This window comes from Cottoperca gobio, chromosome 3 (assembly GCF_900634415.1).
Source record: "Cottoperca gobio chromosome 3, fCotGob3.1, whole genome shotgun sequence".
NCBI classification, from domain to species: Eukaryota; Metazoa; Chordata; class Actinopteri; order Perciformes; family Bovichtidae; genus Cottoperca; species Cottoperca gobio.
In genome coordinates, this window is record NC_041357.1 from 3,510,001 (window position 1) to 3,530,207 (window position 20,207).

Here is a 20,207-nt window from a genome sequence, read left to right on the forward strand (position 1 = left end):
TTATTTAACAAATTTATGTGCGCGTTGCTGCTTTGTGCTTTCACATTCTTTACTCTGCTCTGTTTCGCGAAGGCCGGGGCTCTGCTCCCAACACACACACATCCGCGCACACCTCCAGTCAGACACACATAGAGCGGACGAAAGGAGAGAGAGAGAGAGAACTACAAAGAGCAAAAAAGTTAATTGTAAATGGAGCGACGTCGACGAAAATATCCACATTTTTAAAAGGCACACAGCCTGAATCAGCAGCAGTGATGCAGATGTTAGCTCAGTGCAGCTCGTCTGCTGCTGGTCCTAGTCCTGTCCAGAGTGTTAGTTTGTTAACATTAATTCAGATTAATTTTATTCATGGTGTATCCTGGGGAAAACATTCATGTTTTCGAGCAGTGGCGACTGAGGGGGCCGGCGCTGTTTTTACACATACAAGGACTTTGCCTCGCTCTTTTTTTCAAATCTCAGATTTAACAACATAGCAGAGCCTGTAAAACAAACGCCCCCCCAAAAACACAAACACCTAACCCTAACCCCCTTTCAAAAATATTGCTTCCGCTACCGGCCCCTTTGAGAACCCCTGCTTTAAACCTATAGGTTCCATGAGCTTTGCCATTGCCATTTCATAAACTTTCTCTTTGTCTTGTTGCTGTCTCTTTTCTACTCAAATCCAGATTGTAACCATCAAGCAAGTCTGAAATGACCATGGTGGTCACCATGTCTGGGAGTGGGGAGGGAGGTGAAATTATTACCTGTAAACTGCTTGTATTTTGTGGGAACATTGGTACTAAACATGGACCCACATCAGTCTCTGGAGGGGGAGATGCTTAAGTACAAAGCTTGTTTCTGATGGTCTTTGGACTGATCTCAGCCATGACAGACCAGTTTGTAATCTTGCAAAAGGCCAATGGTCAATAGATTCACCTTAAAGTTGATCTTGTTATTGTACAAATTTGTTTCTTAAACATACAACTCTGACATGCTAAACCACAGATGCTGGACTGTTTTTGGGAAATAAAACGAGAGCACAATTTATTTCTTCCTCAAGGGCCTGCTGCGGAGTATGATTAGAAATTGAACCACAAATTGTGAAGAGGGTAATTACCTTTAACTGGTACAGTTAGGTATTGAAATCCCAAGTCCCAATCACTCCCTTCTCCTGCATGCATGCACACACACACACACACACACACACACACACACACACACGCACACACGCACACACGCACACAGGCAAACAGTACAGACACAAAATACCAAACAAAAGATTTTGACAGATCAAGTGAGCCATTTTCAATAATTTATCATCACAGCTCCAGTCTCCAGTATTTTTTAGTTCAGCACTTGGCCCCAGTTTGAAAATAATTGGATTTATCCTTGAGCAGGGGGGGAAATAATGAGACCACTTCTATACATTCTATGATCCCAATTGTGTGTGTGTTTGTGTGTGTGTGTGTTTCTCAGACATCACAGCGAAGGAGTTCATTGAACTGAGAGGGAAGCAGCGGAGCCGCTACGAGCTGCTGGTGGACTTCCTGTCTGAGATGCTCTCTGTTTCACCTGATGATGTCAACATCTTTAGCCTAATGGATGTGAAGGTGCACATGCTGGATGTTCGCTTTGCTGTGCACGGTGGCCCCTCCTTCCTCCAGCCCGAGAAAATCCATGGTTATCTAACCGCTCACAAACAAAAGGTAGGTCTTTGTTTGTGTTCTTTAGCCTGTTATACATATCGATACTTAAGGGAGACACTATACATTCCTTAAACCTTAATCTGCTTGTTTTGTTGGTTGATGTTTTGGTGCCAGTGTTCCCAATCCAGGAATTGATTGATTGGCAACACAACTTCTTGAATGACACACATATATAATCTGCATGACATCATGTAACCAGCTGCACAGCAGTGAGCAAGTGTACTACAAAGGCAATGGATAAGTCAAGAGAAATCCCATATGGCATACTTGAGTTACAGGCAGCAGTTTTGCCTCGGGCAATGTTTTGGCTGAAGCTTGCGTTCAATTCCAACAAATCAAATATGTCAGTCAAAATTCTACACACAACATAGTACACAAACCCAACTGCACCAGTAATAAAACAGACAGAGTAGTGTGTCAAATATCTTGGACTCACCCTGGACAAGAAGCTCATTTTAGAATAACACAATTTCTGAGATCTGTAAATACTGTGACAGCTGTGAACAACAGCTGTCATCCGTAAAGTTTCCCAATTAAGGATATTTCTCAGGTTAGGCACACTTTAACCTATTTTATATATGTGTGTGTGTGTGTGTGTGTGTGTGTGTGTGTGTGTGTGTGTGTGTGTGTGTGTGTGTGTTAAATCTAGATGGAACACAAAGTATCTGTTCATCTAATTGGACATAAAGAAGGAAAGCTGTCTCGGGTGGTACGCCTTCCAAACCAGAAGGTCGTGAGTTCAATACCAGGGCTGCCACCATTGTACTCCTGTTCAAGGGAGACTGTCCCTGTAGTTAGTAAGTCGCTCTGGATAAGAGCGTCTGCTAAATGACCTGTAATGTAATGTCTCACCTGCTTTCACAACAGTGTTTGCTTGACATGGTGGCAGCAGTATTCTGCCTGGGGTTTTATTTTTGATCTCTCCATTGCAGTCCACAAAAAAAACAAAAACACGAATACATAAAGATCAGAAGTATGTATTTATCAACATACTGATGCTCATTTGCCCTGACAACTTATTCTATTTATTTTCCAACCTTCTGCTCGGAGTTGTGCGTGACATGAAAATGCCACAGCCAAGTGAGCATCAAAAGTGTCTGGGAAATGTCTGGGTTTACACCATGTTCGTCTACATCGAGTCTCAATAAAAAACAAGCAATGTACATAGTGTACAATGTACATACATAGTCCTTCAACTCTTTGGCTTCAACTCATCAGCTTCATTTATGTTCCATAACTGTTCTCTAAGGTGTGCTTTTATGTTTTTTGTAAGTGCAGTGTTGTGAGCTTCAAGGCTCTTTCTATGGTAACATTGATATCAGTGGAAGCAGAGCAGATCCATTGACATCTGGTACCAGGTTTGAAGTTCCCTGGTTTCCTCACATTGTTCTAAGGCCTGATTGTAATTGTTAGCCGTGATGGCTACCCCCCCTGAGTGGAGTTCACTAACATGTTGTGAAACTTTTCTTCCCCTGCATTGATTGGCTCATAAATTGGTTATACAGTTTCTATATGAGCCATTTGAAGCTCAGTCAGGAAACTCCAACCATTCTCAGCTGATTGCAGCAGCTCAGCAGTAAACATATATAGTTGAAACAATGAATAAATACACACACGTATTGTTATTAAGTGTTTTAAATTCCACACTCATAGGCCACCATTCAGGCTGCTGTTCCTATCGTTGTATTTCATGAAAGTGTTGCTGCATTTCTTCACCCACACACCCCAGTTCCACTCGTCTATTTCCCATGCAGCAGATGATGGAGGCTAAAGTGATTAGTGATCTTGAAAGAACAGATATTCTGAAGCTCTACATACCCAGTGATATTCTGTTGGGTCTGAGGAGCCAACCAACTGTTTGACGTCATGGTTCAGTTTATAATTCCTCAGTACATTAGGAAATAAACACAAATGCATAGGGATACGTTTCTTTCCATTTATTTTGACAGACAGTAGTGCAAGTGTCAAATGCAGACACAATCCTCTTGCTGCAGACTGAGGTAGCATTTTGCCCACTGGCAACTCTGGTGTAATTTTATTTTCATTATGAAATGCCCTGGCAATTTTCGTCTGAACCGACCCCATTACACCGCCTGGGACCGTGACCCCCGCACTGTGACGGTTCAGCACGAACACAGGAACCATTACAGCCTTAGACAAAAGTCATCATCCACATCACAGCATATTAATTGAACCCGCTGGCGGTGGATGCACGTGTATTATATTATGCCTGACTGTAAACACAGTAGAGTGCAGCAACACCACAAACCAACAGTATTAACCAACATAAACCTGTGGATATGGAATTGTAATTTTTCCGACCAATATTTGCAATTTGCCTTTTACACAGAGGACATGTTCACACATCACAGTATGTCATGCTCGCTCAGTCATTGCTTTTTGCTACACTTGATTAAAACAGAGCCATTGTTAATGTTATTAGTAAAACAGTATTATTATTATTAATATTATTATTATTGTCTGCTGTGAAAAAGGCCTGTTGCAATTTGAATCCTGAATTTTTTTTTTTGTTATTAAACTCCAGGCTTGTACTTGTGGTCTAAATATTATCAAGCACCTAGAATGTATAATAGCAAACATAATTTGTTGCAAGGTTAACACTGCTTTAAAAAAATAACCCAAAATGGTCAGTCAGCCAGAGAAAAGTCAACTTGAAATAGTGCTGGTGACTCACTTCTGTTGATGTACAACTAGCTTAATGATATCTGATGGAGGCTCCACTACCTCAAAAACAAATATAAATAATACGCTTGACTGACTGCTGTTCATTATCTGACAGTTGCAAACTAAAGCCTAGCTGAATGAAGCGATGCAGTCAGCAGAGAAGATATCCCACAGTCTACTCTGACATCAGTATACTTGGACACAAGTATGCATGTGAAGAAAGAAGAAAACAGAGTTAGTGGAGCACTTGAAACCATAAGCAGATCAAAAGAAGGTGCAACATGCCAAATACAATGTTTTTTAGAAGTGCCAGCACTGAGTCTGAAGGACCCCCTCTGTGTGTGGAAGCATTGTGAGACCAGCTCTCACTCAGGGATCACATGGTTATTCTCCTTCTCCATTCTCTCCTCTCTAAATGAACTTGATCTCTTGTATACAGTATAGAGGTTTACTCAACCTCTCTATGCACAGCAGGTGTCACATTGCCTCGGGGTTTGATCAGCTATACCTGGACCACCTATATATAATATTGTAGATCCTTTTGTAGCATTTTTTTAATACATCGTCGTCTGATTTTGATCGCAAAGAAGGACAAAGATGCTTTTAAGACAGAAGAGCGGTATGTTCGTGACTCTCTTGACATTAGATGTCTTTTTCGTCCTGAAGAGAAGACCGAAGACAACAAGCAACAAACAACCAAAAGTGAAAATTCTGATTTTTGTTTGTCAAACGTCAAAGACTTTATTAAACTTCACTTTTACCAAAACGAAACCAAATTTTGAATCTGATGACTTTGTATAACTCTATGTTAACTTGCCCAATTATTCCCTGTCCCTTTAAATTGTGGGACTGTGTATCAATAGGGCTACTGTTCCTTTTGTCCCTCTGTATTTAATAGACCAATTCAAGCCAGAAAGAGACTCACTATTTCAGTAAACAGATCAAGAACTGGGAACTTACATCACACGGACTGCCAGATGACTGCCCAGTTGTTATTTGGAAACATTTTTGCAACAACGCTCATGAATACATATTTGGATATAATACAACAATCTTACACCATGTTTCATAATATTGGGCCAGTTTGTAATCCTGCTGACAGACAGACAAACGTTCGTACGAGCAACTATTAACTCATGCAGTGAAGAGATACGATTATAATATATTTCAAATCTGGAGATTGGGTGAATGATGAAGACCTATGGTGAAAAACATAGTAGCTATATCTGTATGTGATATATGTATGTGGTAAGAGGAAATGACCATTCCAACAATACCAAAAAAAACTCATTTACGCATTTATATAGTTTAGTTCATTTGAATACATCAAAGTGATACAAAAGTTTTATTTTAGAACATGCAGATGTCTCCATCCTGGAGTTAAGTCTTCTTGTCTTCAGACACTCCTACAGAGGCAGTATATGAAAAAATTAATATTGTAGAGAGCCAGAGAATCCCACTGCTACCTTGTCTAGCAATCCGCAGCTTTAAATGGTTTCCAATGGAAGTATTCCTTAATTGATGGCAGATTAATTAGCCAAATCCTTTCCCCAAAAGACCAAATAATATTTCCAAAGACCCAGCTTGTATAGTTAGTCTGAACGGGCCACCCACAGCGAACATTTACTTCTTTATAGTGTCAGTGATACACAGTATACTGGTCTCCACAGATCATCCTCCACCGAGAATAAGCGGACAAACTGTTTCTGTTATTTAGGACACGGGGAAATGAGGCCTGATTTAGGCCATTGTCTTAGACAGGTTTTTTCTGGGCCAACCCAGAAAAAAACCTGTTATTTCTACTTTATTCATAGTCCATGAGTGTGGAACATCCTTTTAAATCCAACCCAATTTGACTGTAACAGAAATGCTCAGTGTGGATTATCCCTGTAATACGTGGCTGTTGCAGTCACAGGAAGAGAAATAAAAAAACTCCAACAGAACTGTCAAATGAGAAAGGTGTGGAAAATGACATCGATCTTATTTAGTCTTAAATTGTGTTAATACATTTCATTTCACCCACCAGAGAGGGCAGGCTAAGTAAAATTGAAAACATGAAAAAGCATATCATCATTACACAGAAGAGAGTTAGTGAAAAACAAACGTTTCACTTCATCTCACCGACGCTCCCTGGCCGCTGTCCTCAGTCAGACCTCATTTCACGTTTCAAAAGTCTGAATGGGAGAAGGAGACCTGTGTGTGTGTGTGTGTGTGTGTGTGTGTGTGTGTGTGTGAGAGAGAGTGAGAGAGAGGGAGGGAGAGTGGGAAGAATTATATGCATTAGTAGGGAGAGAGAGAGAGAGCTGACCCAATGTCCTCAGAGGAAATGCTGTGTGTGTGTGTGTGTGTGTGTGTGTGTGTGTGTGTGTGTGTGTGTGTGTGTGTGTGTGTGTGTGTGTGTTAGGGAGGGAAACAGTGCAAATCCAGAGTCCAGTCATGGCCATGGTGGTCAGTTGAGGTCAATCACCGCACTCAACCCATTGCCTCTCTTAGCTTCTTTCCTGAGATGTGAAAAAAAAAGCATACGAGTACATGAATACGTTTTTAAGATGAGAAAGGCTCAGCCACAGAGCGAAGCAGTGAGGAAGAGGAAGCAGAGAGGAAGAGGAAGATGTGCAAGCGTAGAGGTAGCCTAGGCTTTCAGGTGTGATTTGTGAGGGTGCGCCGAGCATTTCATCTGAATTCAGTCAGGTTCTCCGGAGAAGACATTGATCAGAATGAGATGTGAAGCGTGGCGATGGAGAGGATGAATGAGAACTGGTGGAGCGGAAAGAAAGAGGAAGGGGAAGGAGGAGGGGTGGAATGAGCGGGGAGGGGATGCAGAAGATGAAGCAGTGCTTATTAATATTCTCAATTCTCCAGTAATAGAAGTAGGAGATTTAAAAAAAAAAATTATCTCTATTCTCCATGTCACTCTATTCATTCCCTGCTCTACCTCAATAATGAAAGTTACCCCTCAGTGATTATGGTTTCTGACTTTTTTTAAATCATTTGTATGGCGCTCCTATTCCAAGATTCATCTTGTCATTATATTAATGTGGCCCCGACGACAGTGGAGAGGATCGTGGAAGCTTCTTAGTGCATTGGAACAAACGTCCCTCTGGTCCTTTGTTACTTGCTATACACACTGTTGTGCCTTTGAAATATCCAATGTATGCCTCTGTACATTGCATTAGGGAGACTGTATACAAAAGACGGAGCATGCTGATTGATTTTCAGATAGGCTTTGGGGGTTAACAGACTCCAGTGTGGGATAAAGTCTTTTCTAGAGAAACACAATTGGATACACTTTTGAGCAGGGAGATACATTTTTCCCAATATAATTTACAGAAGAATGACACAATGCAGAGAACGGCCCCACCTGAAAAGAAACCAAACGTGTTATTCTTCTATCAATAATATTTTAAAAAAATCTTCTTGCCATGCCAAACTAAGAAGCTACTATGAATAGAGGATTATTCTCTCTTTTATGTAGCTTTCTTAGCTTTCTGACTCCTATGTGATTTGCTTTGATGCTGCTTTTAGAGTTGTATGTGTATTGTATGTGGATTAGACACTTTTTTATGCCTTTGTTTATGCCATATTTATACGTATTTGTTCGTGGACGGGTTTACTAGCCAGCCATTCTAACGCATAAAGACAAGAATCAGGTATCTGAGATCGTCTTTCACACACGTAGCACGCACAAGAGATTGTTCTCACTTACTGGAAATACTCCATTTGGTTTATGCGAGGGGTGGCGCCTGGGTAGAGCGTGCATGAGGCAGACATGACGCAGATTACATCACGGTCACGTAGCCGGTGTATGATTCGGTTTTAGGCAACAAGTCTCTTACCAAACCTTGACTTTGTACAATGATATTCACAACAGAAATTCCCAAACCTTTTGTTCAGTTGTTAGCGTTGCTGTTTTTGTGTAAATAAATAATAATCTTCTCCACCCTCGGATGTTTTCTTTCAGTTTTTCCCAAGCCGCATGGAAATGTCATCGACACGCTCAATCGGACATTACTCAGAATTTGTACAAGGGAGCTGGCTCGGTAAATTCTGTTGAATGTCCTCGGTCATTTGCGTTCTCACATACAGCGCTTAATGTCTGGATCATTTCAGGGTTGCAGTGCATGTGTGAAAGGGGCTTAATGGTGCAATTGGCACCACCTCCACAGCTTGTTTGGTTGATGAATCAACTGATATGTAAGACCCAACACAAAGAGCAGATTTTTAGACACAGTATATGATAAATTGTAGGCCCCATTCCATTACTTAACTCCCACACATCCCCCTCCATGTGTAATTGAATATGCACAAGGCTGTACATTCTCTCAGTAACATTAAAGCCAAAGCAAACCAATGAATAGAAGCATTTGTCTCTCAAGGGGATGCAGTAGTGACGCAGAAAGGTTAAATGAAATCAGTTAGTTTTGAATGGCAAAACCACCGCTACTTATATTGGCAAATGTATGTACAGTGTTTAAAGCTCAACTGATATGAGACATCAGTCAGCAGTAACAATGATCCATAAAACACAACCTGTGTCAAAGTTACAGCCACTGCAGCTCAAGGCCATTTGGTGGAGTAAGTGGAATAGATGTGAACTGTGCAATCCAGTCACACTGAGTGAGGTCCAATCAGTCCAGAACATTGAGCATGAAGTGACCCGCTTTCGGTTCAACACCATTCACATTGAGTGGGTCTGTGTGTATTTGTGTGTGAGAGTGTGTGCATGTGTGTCTATTCACATGCAAAATCCCCTTGACTGGTGTTACTCTAACAAGCCAAAGAGAGCACACACACACACACGCACACACACACACACACACACACACACACAACGGGACATGCGCAATTTTATTTCCATTTTCCCTTCCACTACTTTATCAAACCGCTCAACCTAGAGAGTCATAGCTTCCTTTCTGCCTCATCACCATTTAGCCCACTTTTTGCAGGAACTGGTGCAGAAAGAAAGCTTGAGTTCTTGGATCTAAACTGCCTACTGTACTGCAATACATTCTCTCATTGAATCCACACTTTCCACCTCAGCATTCACTTGTTTATCTGTGTGTTGATGCGTATGCACATCTGCTTATTGGTGTGTGTAAACTAGATCAGCCAGACATTATGTCTTAATGTATTTACAGTTAATAGCTGATAATATGGCTCAATGAGTGCTAGTGTTAAAGTTAAGTGTTGGATCGCCTGACAGTTCCTGCACTGGGATTTGCTTTGCTTTTTCTAAATTGACACAGGGACACCTTAAAGCCGCTACGAAAATACGGATGGAACGCAAACACATACTGCTTTATTTTGAATCAAAGTATGTCAACATATCAAGAGCCTCCCTCCCATCTGGTGTCTGACATGTCTGCAGCATCCATATTGGACCTCACCTGGAGTACATATTTAAATGTTATATTACAGTATACACTTCCTGTCTACATAGATATGATCTTACATTTGTGTTTTCCACTTGTTCTGGCTTTGTTGGACATGTTATGGTTTATGAAATTTAAGTTTTTTAAATAAAAGAAAACCAAAAATAAATGCCCCATAAATGAACACAGGCATACAGCATGCCTGCAGCTGCTTCACCGTCAGTACCTACGATGCACATTGGAAGAAGATACAACATGTACAGAAAGTGCATGCCAAGTTCCAGAAAAGTAGACAAGCTCTGAATAATTAGGGAGAAACTGAAGCTGTGTTTCATTATGTTGTTATGCCAGGTAATGACATTTTTTATGGTGAATAATAAAGTTAAATTACATTTTTTAATGCACCTGCCAACCACTGCAGCGACCCGGCTACATCAGCAGGCTCTGGTGCTTCTGGATTGTGTGTGTTCACTGATTGAACAGAGATGGTCGTGTTTGTGGGGGGGGCAAGCTGGTGGGGGATTGTTGTCACTACACTACCACCTCTGACTGGTATAAGAGCCTGTGTGAAGAGAGATACACACTGTACTACCTATAGTCGCTCATGTACAGGTTACTTAAAAAAGATACAATTAAAGTGTCTGCAGTGTTTGGAACTATAGAAGTACTCCTAAAGTTTCACCTTGTGTATTACTAGTGGGGGAAAGGGTAGTCCATAAAAACTTGGTACTTCACCCGGAGTATACTCAGATGTATGCACCTTGTACTGCTGGCACGTCGGCAACCGAGACTAGTCTTCCCTGCACATTCTCAAATAACTTTTACCTGAACCCTGATACATTCTCAAATTGACTATCATGACATTATACTGGAAAATATGTAATTAAATAATGTTAAAATGTATTGACAACACAAATCTACTGTCTGTATTACAGTCTGTATTCTGACGTATATTGTAGTATCTTGCATCAATAGATGCCCTGCACAAACTATCAATCTCCATGTACATAGGTGGGATACCAAATTATAGTAAAACTTAATAATACTTTTTTTTATAATTTCCAACATCTCCCAGGTCACAGTCACAGACCAAATACACCTTCCTCACTTACACACTCAAGAGCACAGGCTGAGACGGTCACGGAGCAGCCTGCTAAAGTCCTGCAAAACCACGGCCATTCTGGTGAAATAGTTCCTTCCACTTATATCATATCAATACTCTTACCTAATATCTGCTTTATTCCTCTCTGCCTTTCTCCATCTAGCTCCAGTCATTCCTGCAGGTCAGCGTGTTCCAAATCCGGGTGGACGAGTGTCCTAGCTCAGAGTGTGCCGGGGCCGGCGGCTGCACCAACCTTTTGGATGTGCGGGACACACCCACAGTCGTGGATTGTGGGAGCATGAGTCTTGTATCTGTGACAGTGGAATCCACCGCTGTGTGCTCCTGCCCAGGCAGAGAGCAGTCCCATCAGCCCTGTACCACATATCCCAGAAACCCCTGCTTCAATGGAGGCGTGTGTGTCGACACACAGCATGGCTACAGGTGAGTTTAACATGAACGCCATACCCACAATAGAGCCCGAGAGGCAGACATTAGTAGCAAGACATTACTTTTTCTTGTAACATGCAATAAATTACATTATGATAGTTACCAATTACAAAATGTTGATACCTGCATGCCTGGAGGATGCAGAGCAGAGCCTGTAAGTAATGAAAAAAGTTTGGTTTATTTCTAATCCTCCTTTCACTTTATCACAGCAAAAAAGGACATAACCCAGGGCATCAAAGCTATTTAGTTTCCCAAGTCGTTTACAGGAGAGAGAGCTTAGATATGACTAAAGCAGAAATTGCAAAAAAAGTAAAAATATGAATAAATGAATACAAGGCTGCAATATTCTGAAACTGTTTACATGTAAATGCGGGGGTATCGCTGTGGTTAGATTTTGTACTGAAAATTGATGTTCACACATCTGTTCCAACGTGGATATGTGTACACACTGTTTCACACCTAACAGTTCCTTTATCAGTCCGACTTTGCCTTCATCGGTCTTTTACAGAAAAATACCTATAAAAATGCACTATTTAATTCCTTTATTGTTTTCTTAAAGAAACACTGAAATGATTTTAGCTTTTATTTCTCACCGAAACCCAGAGACTAACTGAGCTTTAGGAGGTTAACACTTGAGATTATTATTTCAACCTTTGTCTTTCTCCTGCTGCCTTAAAGTTGAAGCCTCATTATGACGGTATGAAGCCAATGGGTCCATGGGGTCTCACTTCTGAGCTACACAGTTATTTCAGTGCATATCATGAATCGATGAATCACCAAACATTGTCACTGTCTGTATTTAGACATTGTCAAAGGCCAAAGTTCAACCATGTTCCCTTAATTGACCTCATAAGCAGAACACAACTGAACCAGGAACACTAGTTCATTGCTGCTGTCCAGTATATACTAGTACTAGTATCATCACTGTTGTTGCAGCATTACTCAGCACTCATAATGTCATAATGTATCAACTAAATGTATTGTCCTTATTCATATGGGACAATAAACAACCATTATGGCCTCTTAAAATAAGAAGATTTCACATAAAACAATATGTAAACAGTTAAATAACACAATGTGACCATGTATTTTGTATCTCAGATTCTATTACATCATAACATTGTCATTTGTGCAATACTTGATAAACTATTCATTTTCACATCCACACATAGTTTCCAACAACCCAGTGTTCACACAGCATTAAGTACAACAAAGTACCTGCAACACAAGTGTGTTGTTGTGAGGTCTCTGTAACAGAAGTGACCGACATGAAGACGTAACAACTTAAAGGTCACGTGAAGTGTCTGAGTTAGTACAGATTAATTTTCTATATGAAACAAGATGTTGGGTTGATCAGTCTGACTGATTCCTATTGTTGTCAATGTTATAAGTAGCACACGTGCAATAATGTGGTGCTTTGGATAATGTACAATTAATAATGTTTTTTCCCTTTTCTTTTTTTTTAATACGTTATCTTTGTAAACAATAACTGACCTGGGATATGATCCAAATACATCCACGTTTGCCACTCACCACTGCAAGTCTTGGACAGTCTAACCAACTTTGCCCTTAAGAGGAAATCCTTCTACACCCTTAAGTTAAAAATACGCATAAAAACTGACGCATCAGTTCTGGACACACATACTGTAATTTCATACAATTTCCAATAATATTAGCACTAAGATGTTCCCACCGTGAAATACATGGATATAGAGATAGTTAACACTAAATGCCACATCAAAGAGTTTGGTGAACCAATTAGAAAAGCATTACGGACCTTAGAGATGTGTTTCTATGGGTAATACAAAGGTATGGCTGTAAACCTCTGCACTGTTTAGCTAATCCTACATCAATCCTAAATCCCAAGCAACTCGTGTTGCCATTGAAGAATAAAAGCACACATTGAGATAACACGCCTGTGTTGAGGTTTGAATGCTCTCGCTCAGGGCTTCAGGATCAGTAAACATCTTATAGGTCTAGTTTTATGCCAGCGTTTTGGTTATGCCACACATTAAGATTTCCCAATGCTGCAGCTTAGCTGGTCCGCTGCCTGGCCTCCACTCTTAGGAAACTGAGCAGTGTGGGATGAGCTGTATGGTTATGTATGTAATCAGGTTCCAGTTTGGCTGCAAAAAAAGCTCAAAGGTACGATCAGAGACATACTAAGACAAAAACAATGAGTGCTTATCACATGAAATGCTTTTGAGCTTTCCAGCTTTCAGCAGTGTCTGGCCATTGTGGTCAGGGGTATGATATGATATTGTGTGATGTGATATAGCAGAGCATGGGAGAAGATGGAAGTAAAGGGAGGAATTAAAAGGGAATTGAAGGAGTGAACATAACCTCAAAACATATGCTTCTGAGACTGTGCCTGTGGTGTTTGTGTGTAGCTGTGTGTTCATGCTGTGTTTAGCTTAGCGGGAAATTCTCTCTCAAATGATACCGATGATTAGGAAATATGAAGGGAATGAACACATCAAAACAAATGACCTGCACAGTGCCACTATAAGAAACTTTTATTTAATACCATAGCAGCAAATGTTCTAATAATCCCCTTAAATGCTAAACTCTTAATTTGAACTTTAACACTTATTTTGCTCATTACCGGAAGAGTAGGCCGATGTTGTTTGTCACGCGTGTGTTGCAACTGTAGATGAGGTGAATTAAAATGAAGTTGCAATTAGTATTTTTATTCATGCTGAAGGGAATTCTTGAACCTTGTTCCGGTTGTTAACAGCTGCTACAGCTGAACATCACTGAGACAATTTCAATTTTGAATGAGGAAGTGTCGGCAGTGTTGGCAGCGCCATGACGCAAGAAGGATGTCGTTGTAAAGCATGTTTCAGGCAATTTATATAAACTCTGTTGACTCAACGTTAATTTGGTTAAATTAAATCAAAACCATTGTTTTGTTTCATATACATGCATTAGCAAAATGCGTTTTAGGAAATCATAATGCAACTACATTCTTTATCCATGCTGGCGGTGTGGCTCGAGGGATGGCAATCTTGCTTTGTCCGTCCACCACCTTGACGAACATGATTACCATCAGCCTCAGCTATTGTTTTTGTTTAGTGGTATTTGACACTAAACTAATACGGAGAGCACGGTACACTTTAGAGCTGATTATCATCAGCATGTTAGCATTGTGCAGAATGTGCAAAGCAACGCTGTAAACACTGAAAGGTGCACATAAATGAGATAAATAACATAAAGGTTTACTTTATTTAATAGAAGAGCACCTGTTCAAAGTGAAAAGTGAGCTGTGAATATAAAATACAAATAAATAAACACCTTGAATTTTAGGGGGGGGGGGGGCACGGGGTGCACGCCCCTCCAAGACAATGGTGGGGGAAACGCTGCCTGTGTTTTTGGATTTACTGGTCTAACTGCTGAAGGAACAGAGGACTTGCTGAACCTGGCTGTTCTTACTGTCCTTTGCAGGATCCTTCCTTTGGCCTGTGTAGAGAGTGAGTAGGGTCAAAGAGGAAGCTCTCAGCTTTACTCAGAAGGAGATCTTTACACACTGAGCAGCTGACATCTGGTCACACACAGTGAACATGCAGATTACTAATCATGTCTTGATCTTGTTTTTGCATGTTACCGAACACGCATGTCATGCCAAAGGACTGGATGCTCTGCAGCTCCACCTTGTAAAACAGTTGCAAGACATGACGATCTGCATTAAAACTGGACATTTTGCGTAGAAAGAACATTTAATTTTTTAACCTTCACAGTAGCACATTCATAACTTAAGCGGGTCATCAATCTCTAACCCTGAGTATTTGTAAGTAAGAACTATTTCAATAATAATAATAATAATAATAATAAGCTTTATTTGTATAGCACCTTTCATACAAGAATTGCAGCCCAAAGTGCTTCACAGCAAAAACATAACAATTAGTACAAGAATAGACAGAATAAGAGCATTTACAGTACAATAATCTCAGTGTTGATGTAAATGAGTCTGAAGTACCATTATAGGAAAAGTCTCAAATAACGTTGGCACACCACTCTTGTAAATGTTTTAAACTATCAGGGCCATATTTTTGAAAGTATGAGATCAGCAATGGGCCCCTGTGGCCCTTCAACTGGTTTACTCCCTTTGCTACACATCATTTACGTTTACAGCGTCGACCTCTTTATTGACCTTTTAACATATAAAACACAGACGTCTCCGTGAGTCCAGATTCTTTTGGCAAAATCTGGCAATGGTGACATTGTTAATGTTTGAGACTTCTCCTTGAACATGTCTATTGACACTTTATTTTAGCCACATTGACCACAAGGACATTGTCAGAACACCATGAATGAAGTTCCCTACCTCTTCCTCAAAACCAGCCAAAGATGAGTTGTAGGAACCCCACCAGGGCCGGTTCCTCTGCATGCTTACGGAAGGTTTGAGGTGACACTCCAGTATATTCAAGTATACAAATATCCCCCTGGTGGTGACCTCTCTAGTCATAGAAATGATAGCGCTATAATTCCCAGACAGATATGGACAAGACACAGTTCTCTTACCATCTAACGGAAACCTGCAGAAAATCTAGTATCAAATAAAATGAGCATAAGAAGTAAGCCGCAATACAGTTTATGCAGTATATAGTATTTATAAACTTAGTGGAAGAAATTGCTGTCGATGTTCAAAACATTTCAGCTTTGTATTCTTTGTCTCATATTCAACTATTTCTTTTCAGGCTAAATCTTCTCTTAATGTGTAAAATAGGTATTAATACCAAGGATGGTTTAATACTGCAAAGAATACAGATGTGTTAAGATTTACTATTACATTTGATTATTAACACACACACCCCCCCCTCTTCAAACTCTTCCCACACACTTCCTACATATCCTGCCTTTACATTCTCAGATTTATAGAAAACGACTTTGAAAATAACAACTTTGGGGCAACTGAAGACACTCTGACAATTTCCTCTGTAAAAATACCCTTATTAGCTCCAACCTCCTGATGCCCAAGTCAGAATGAGTCTCCCTTGCCTCCAGCAACAATTCAACACTTGAATGGTTAATGCATTCATGCTTTAATATAAATGTGTTGTGAATACATATGGGCACTCACATGCCCAGAAAAACAGCTAAATTGCCATTGATACAGGGATGACATCACGATGTCAAGCAGATGTGCAAGAGAAAAGAAGAAGGCGGCCGCTTGCTAGTGAGACAAATCTTACATACCTTCCGTTCAGTGATAGTTAGGACGAGTCAAATTCAGATGGCACATTTATAAAAAAAAAAGGTTTAAAATGCACCTCAAATAAAACCCTCAAACATCGCTATTCTGTAAATACCTGTCGGTTAGAGGATGCAAGAAAGAGAAGAAAGGAATGAGTTGGTTAATATCAGGCATGTTGTCTTCCCTCCTTGTGCTTCTCAGGATTTGTCTCTGAAGGTTTTGTGAGATGACCTGAAACCTAGTTATGTTTCTCAACGGCAAACACTGACAATATCACAAACTGGACAATTTGGTAAAAAGTCATCTTAAGGCAACTTCATTATCGGAGTATTAAACAATTTACAATCGCTGACTTTTCCACTATACTACCTCAAATCAAAGATTTGACACGCGTGTCCTCCTTCCAACTGTTCATTGTTAAAGCTGCAGTATATTTCCCCCACCTTTGCAATATAAAAGCATGTGCTTCATTTTAACATTAACTGCTATGCTCAGGGGACCATGCTCAATTTTTTTTGCAGCATCTGGTTTCATAGCATTTAGTTTACAAGGCCTGGGTGGATGCAGACATCAGTGCTGCAGTTCCTGACTGGGTTTAACTGCCTGGCCGTGCTGCTATTGGCTCTGCCTTCCAGATGAAAAATGAGATTTCCAGGATATTCTTGGCGGAGTCTAACTCAAGATACAGCTCTTGTTTGCTTCTGTCTCCTAGCGTTATAAATAGAAACAAACCTTTCACAACCTCCTACAGGATAAAAAAAATTGAGCATGTTAGCTGTCACATCCTGTCAGTTCTTGTTTTGAATTCCCGGCAAGAAAGTGACTGAAGTCTTCATTAGCATAAAGCACTGTGTAAACAAGGCCAGCAGTGGGCTGAGAGCGTTTCAGCTAATCATTTAACTACAAACATGATGATGAAATAAATGAGTTGGTGCTTCTAGTGGTAGAAGAGACACGGGGACCCCGTTTAACCCTGATGCTCTGTGTGTCACACTTCCTCAGGTCCAGGGCTCTTTTATCACAGTCTCATATGCAACCCGGAGCAGAAAGATCGTGCTGAGTTATAATAAGTCAGCGTTGACTTTTGGTTTCACAAGCGACACAAAAGCTGTCTCCTGGGTGAAAGTGTGTTTGACCCATCTATCCCCCCTGTTCTCCTCCCTATGCGGCTTTTGTCGCTCTTTATACTGCGTCACCTGTCTTCCTTAAAGGCAGCCCTGCACATTACCATTACGTGGGTTATATACAACTTAGACTGCATTCATTTACATACTGCGTAAGTACGGACAGGGAATGAGAACAGCCTGATAAAAACAGTTTCATTTCCGTTTGACTTCGACATCTAACAACAGCCGACCATGCAAATGATGTAAAATTATGATTACGAATAAAATAAATTATAGATTTCAGCTTTGAAGTGAAAATGTATCCATTTGCCACGCAGGCGGGGAAGCAGTGAAGCACATACACATATATCAGAACTTGGCAGACTTGAGACATCACAGGTAAAATGAAATAAATGGTAGTAGCGTCTGCTACTACAGGTGTTCTGTGCTTAAATACTTAAACATGTTTTAATCCTGAAGCACCAGCACAGACATGCGTGTGCAGCCCCCACACTCATACAGCACATACTCCTCTGAACATATGTGAGAGCAGATGAAACGGAAGTCTCATCGCACACAGGTCCACTAAGCTTTCTTGCTGTGTCTTGTAGAAGTTAATTTTACCCTTCAGCTTCATTTAATTAGAAGCAGTGAGTGAGAAGTGCAGGATTTCAGTGTGGCTGGCTGGAGCTAGCGTGTAATGTGGTTCACCACTGGACCACTGCAGGATGACTGGATAATCCTTGTATTACACACATGCACGCAGACTCACATAAATACACAGTTATTAGATATGTGGACCTTTCTTCTCTCTCAATCTCTCTCTGTTCCTCTAATCTGCAAACAATGTTACATTGCTTTGCATACTAAGACACCTTTATTACCGAGTTATCATACTGATGGAGCAGATGTCTCGCTGGCTATACACACCCCTTTAAAATGCTCTCCTGGATCAGAGAACTAATCACACAATGAAGGTATTAATAAGGTATTTTAAGCGACTTAGCAGAACCTTTCCAATTATGCGATAATACAGTATTTTAGAATTTCTGTTCAGCTTGCGTCTGATTTGTGAGAGCTCATGGGACCCCTCTTTCTATCTTTGTGTAAACTGAGGACCCCTGACTAGAGTTAAGTGTCATTTTTTTATTGATATTTCATATTCTATTCTATCCATAACAATAACACTGCAGAACAACTGATATACTGTACCCAAATAGTGAAAGCAATAACTGCAAGAGGTTTGTGTAAAACAAGCGATTTGGATGAATTTTCAGCAGATTGTTTCCTGTTATTATTGCATCAAAGATCAGTTTTCCTCTTATTTTCTTAGGAAACTTTAATACAATTTTCTGTCTATATATTTGAGATGTTGAGCAGAGAGGGAAGGTTCTGTGAATATAACAGCTTGAGTTCAGATTAAAAGTTGATATTTTAAATAATAATCCATATATATATATTATTATATACATTATATGTACTGTATATTATATATATATGTGTTTGTTGTTGTTGTCTTACATCCATTAAAATCTAAAAAGCCTCTCGACCCCCCCTGTGAAGCTTTGGCAACCCGCAGGTCAGGAGCCACTGCTGTAAAGGTCCTGACACCATGTTGGGCCATCGGCTTTCACCGACTGTCTGTGCAGCAGATTCAACATGATGAACAGACTGTCGCTGCCTGCAGGCGCAGGACGTACCATGCTAGTTGGCCGTTGGCTGTAGTCTTTGCAGTGTGTTCAAGTGCACATTTTTGGACAAGACACAGTCGGCTCCGTCGCCACTAGTTCTTTGATGTCGGTTTGGTGCGTCTGGGCCTTAAACTGCTGCATTATGAATCATACTCATAGTTTTCACTAGTTATCTCAGTTTGGATCTGTCTTATCCCTGATTGTATTTTTATTAATTATTTTTGATTACACCGCGTTTGTAGTTTAATAAAGGATGTGACTAGATGAAGCACGATCGCTTAGATTTGAATAAATGTCTATATTTTATAGACATCATATCTTTCCCTGTTTGCCATATTGTTCCCAACGTCTACCCTAAACTAGAGAGCGAAAAGAACAAGCTCAGCCTTTAAAGAAAATGTAAACATTTTTTGATAAATTGCAGCTTCCGCTGTCTCTAAAATATCATGTGCTGCATATCTTTTGTGAAAAGTGAACGTGGGCCAGAATGAAAGTGCAGGAAATGTTTTTTTGTAAAGTATCTGCCAAATAGATGACAGGAGAGAACAAAGCAAAGCAGGCGAAGTTGTCAACCGCGAGACACAGATGCTGTATGATTGTCACATTTTCAATCACACTACAGTACCTGAGCTCTGTAACATCTGCTGTGTGATTCTACCAGTTCAGAGGAGGAGAGGAAGAGAGAGATAGGATTTCAGGGATGGAGAAAATGAGGAGAGAAGGGAGCGGAGAAATAATGGAAATGAAAAGAAAAAAGGACAGACGACAGGAAACGGTAAAATAATGTTCTGAAGGAGACAAGAGTAGAAAAGAAGAAGAAACGAGAAGAGGGAGGGTGAAGAAATAACACATGTCGATAAAATAAGAGTTAATACAAAGGATCGTTTTTATGTTCAAGAGGCTTTCAGATATGACCCCACCAAAA

General features: G+C 40.3%; 1 protein-coding gene across 1 annotated transcript in view; it reads left to right on the forward strand.

Moving 5' to 3' along the window:
• Positions 1-20,207, forward strand: part of LOC115023769 (neural-cadherin) — a 312,681-nt gene that overhangs the window by 202,747 nt on the left and 89,727 nt on the right. The window contains 2 exon segments of the mRNA XM_075074155.1: positions 1,456-1,685; positions 11,008-11,285. Coding sequence (XP_074930256.1) covers positions 1,456-1,685; positions 11,008-11,285 — 508 coding nt within the window.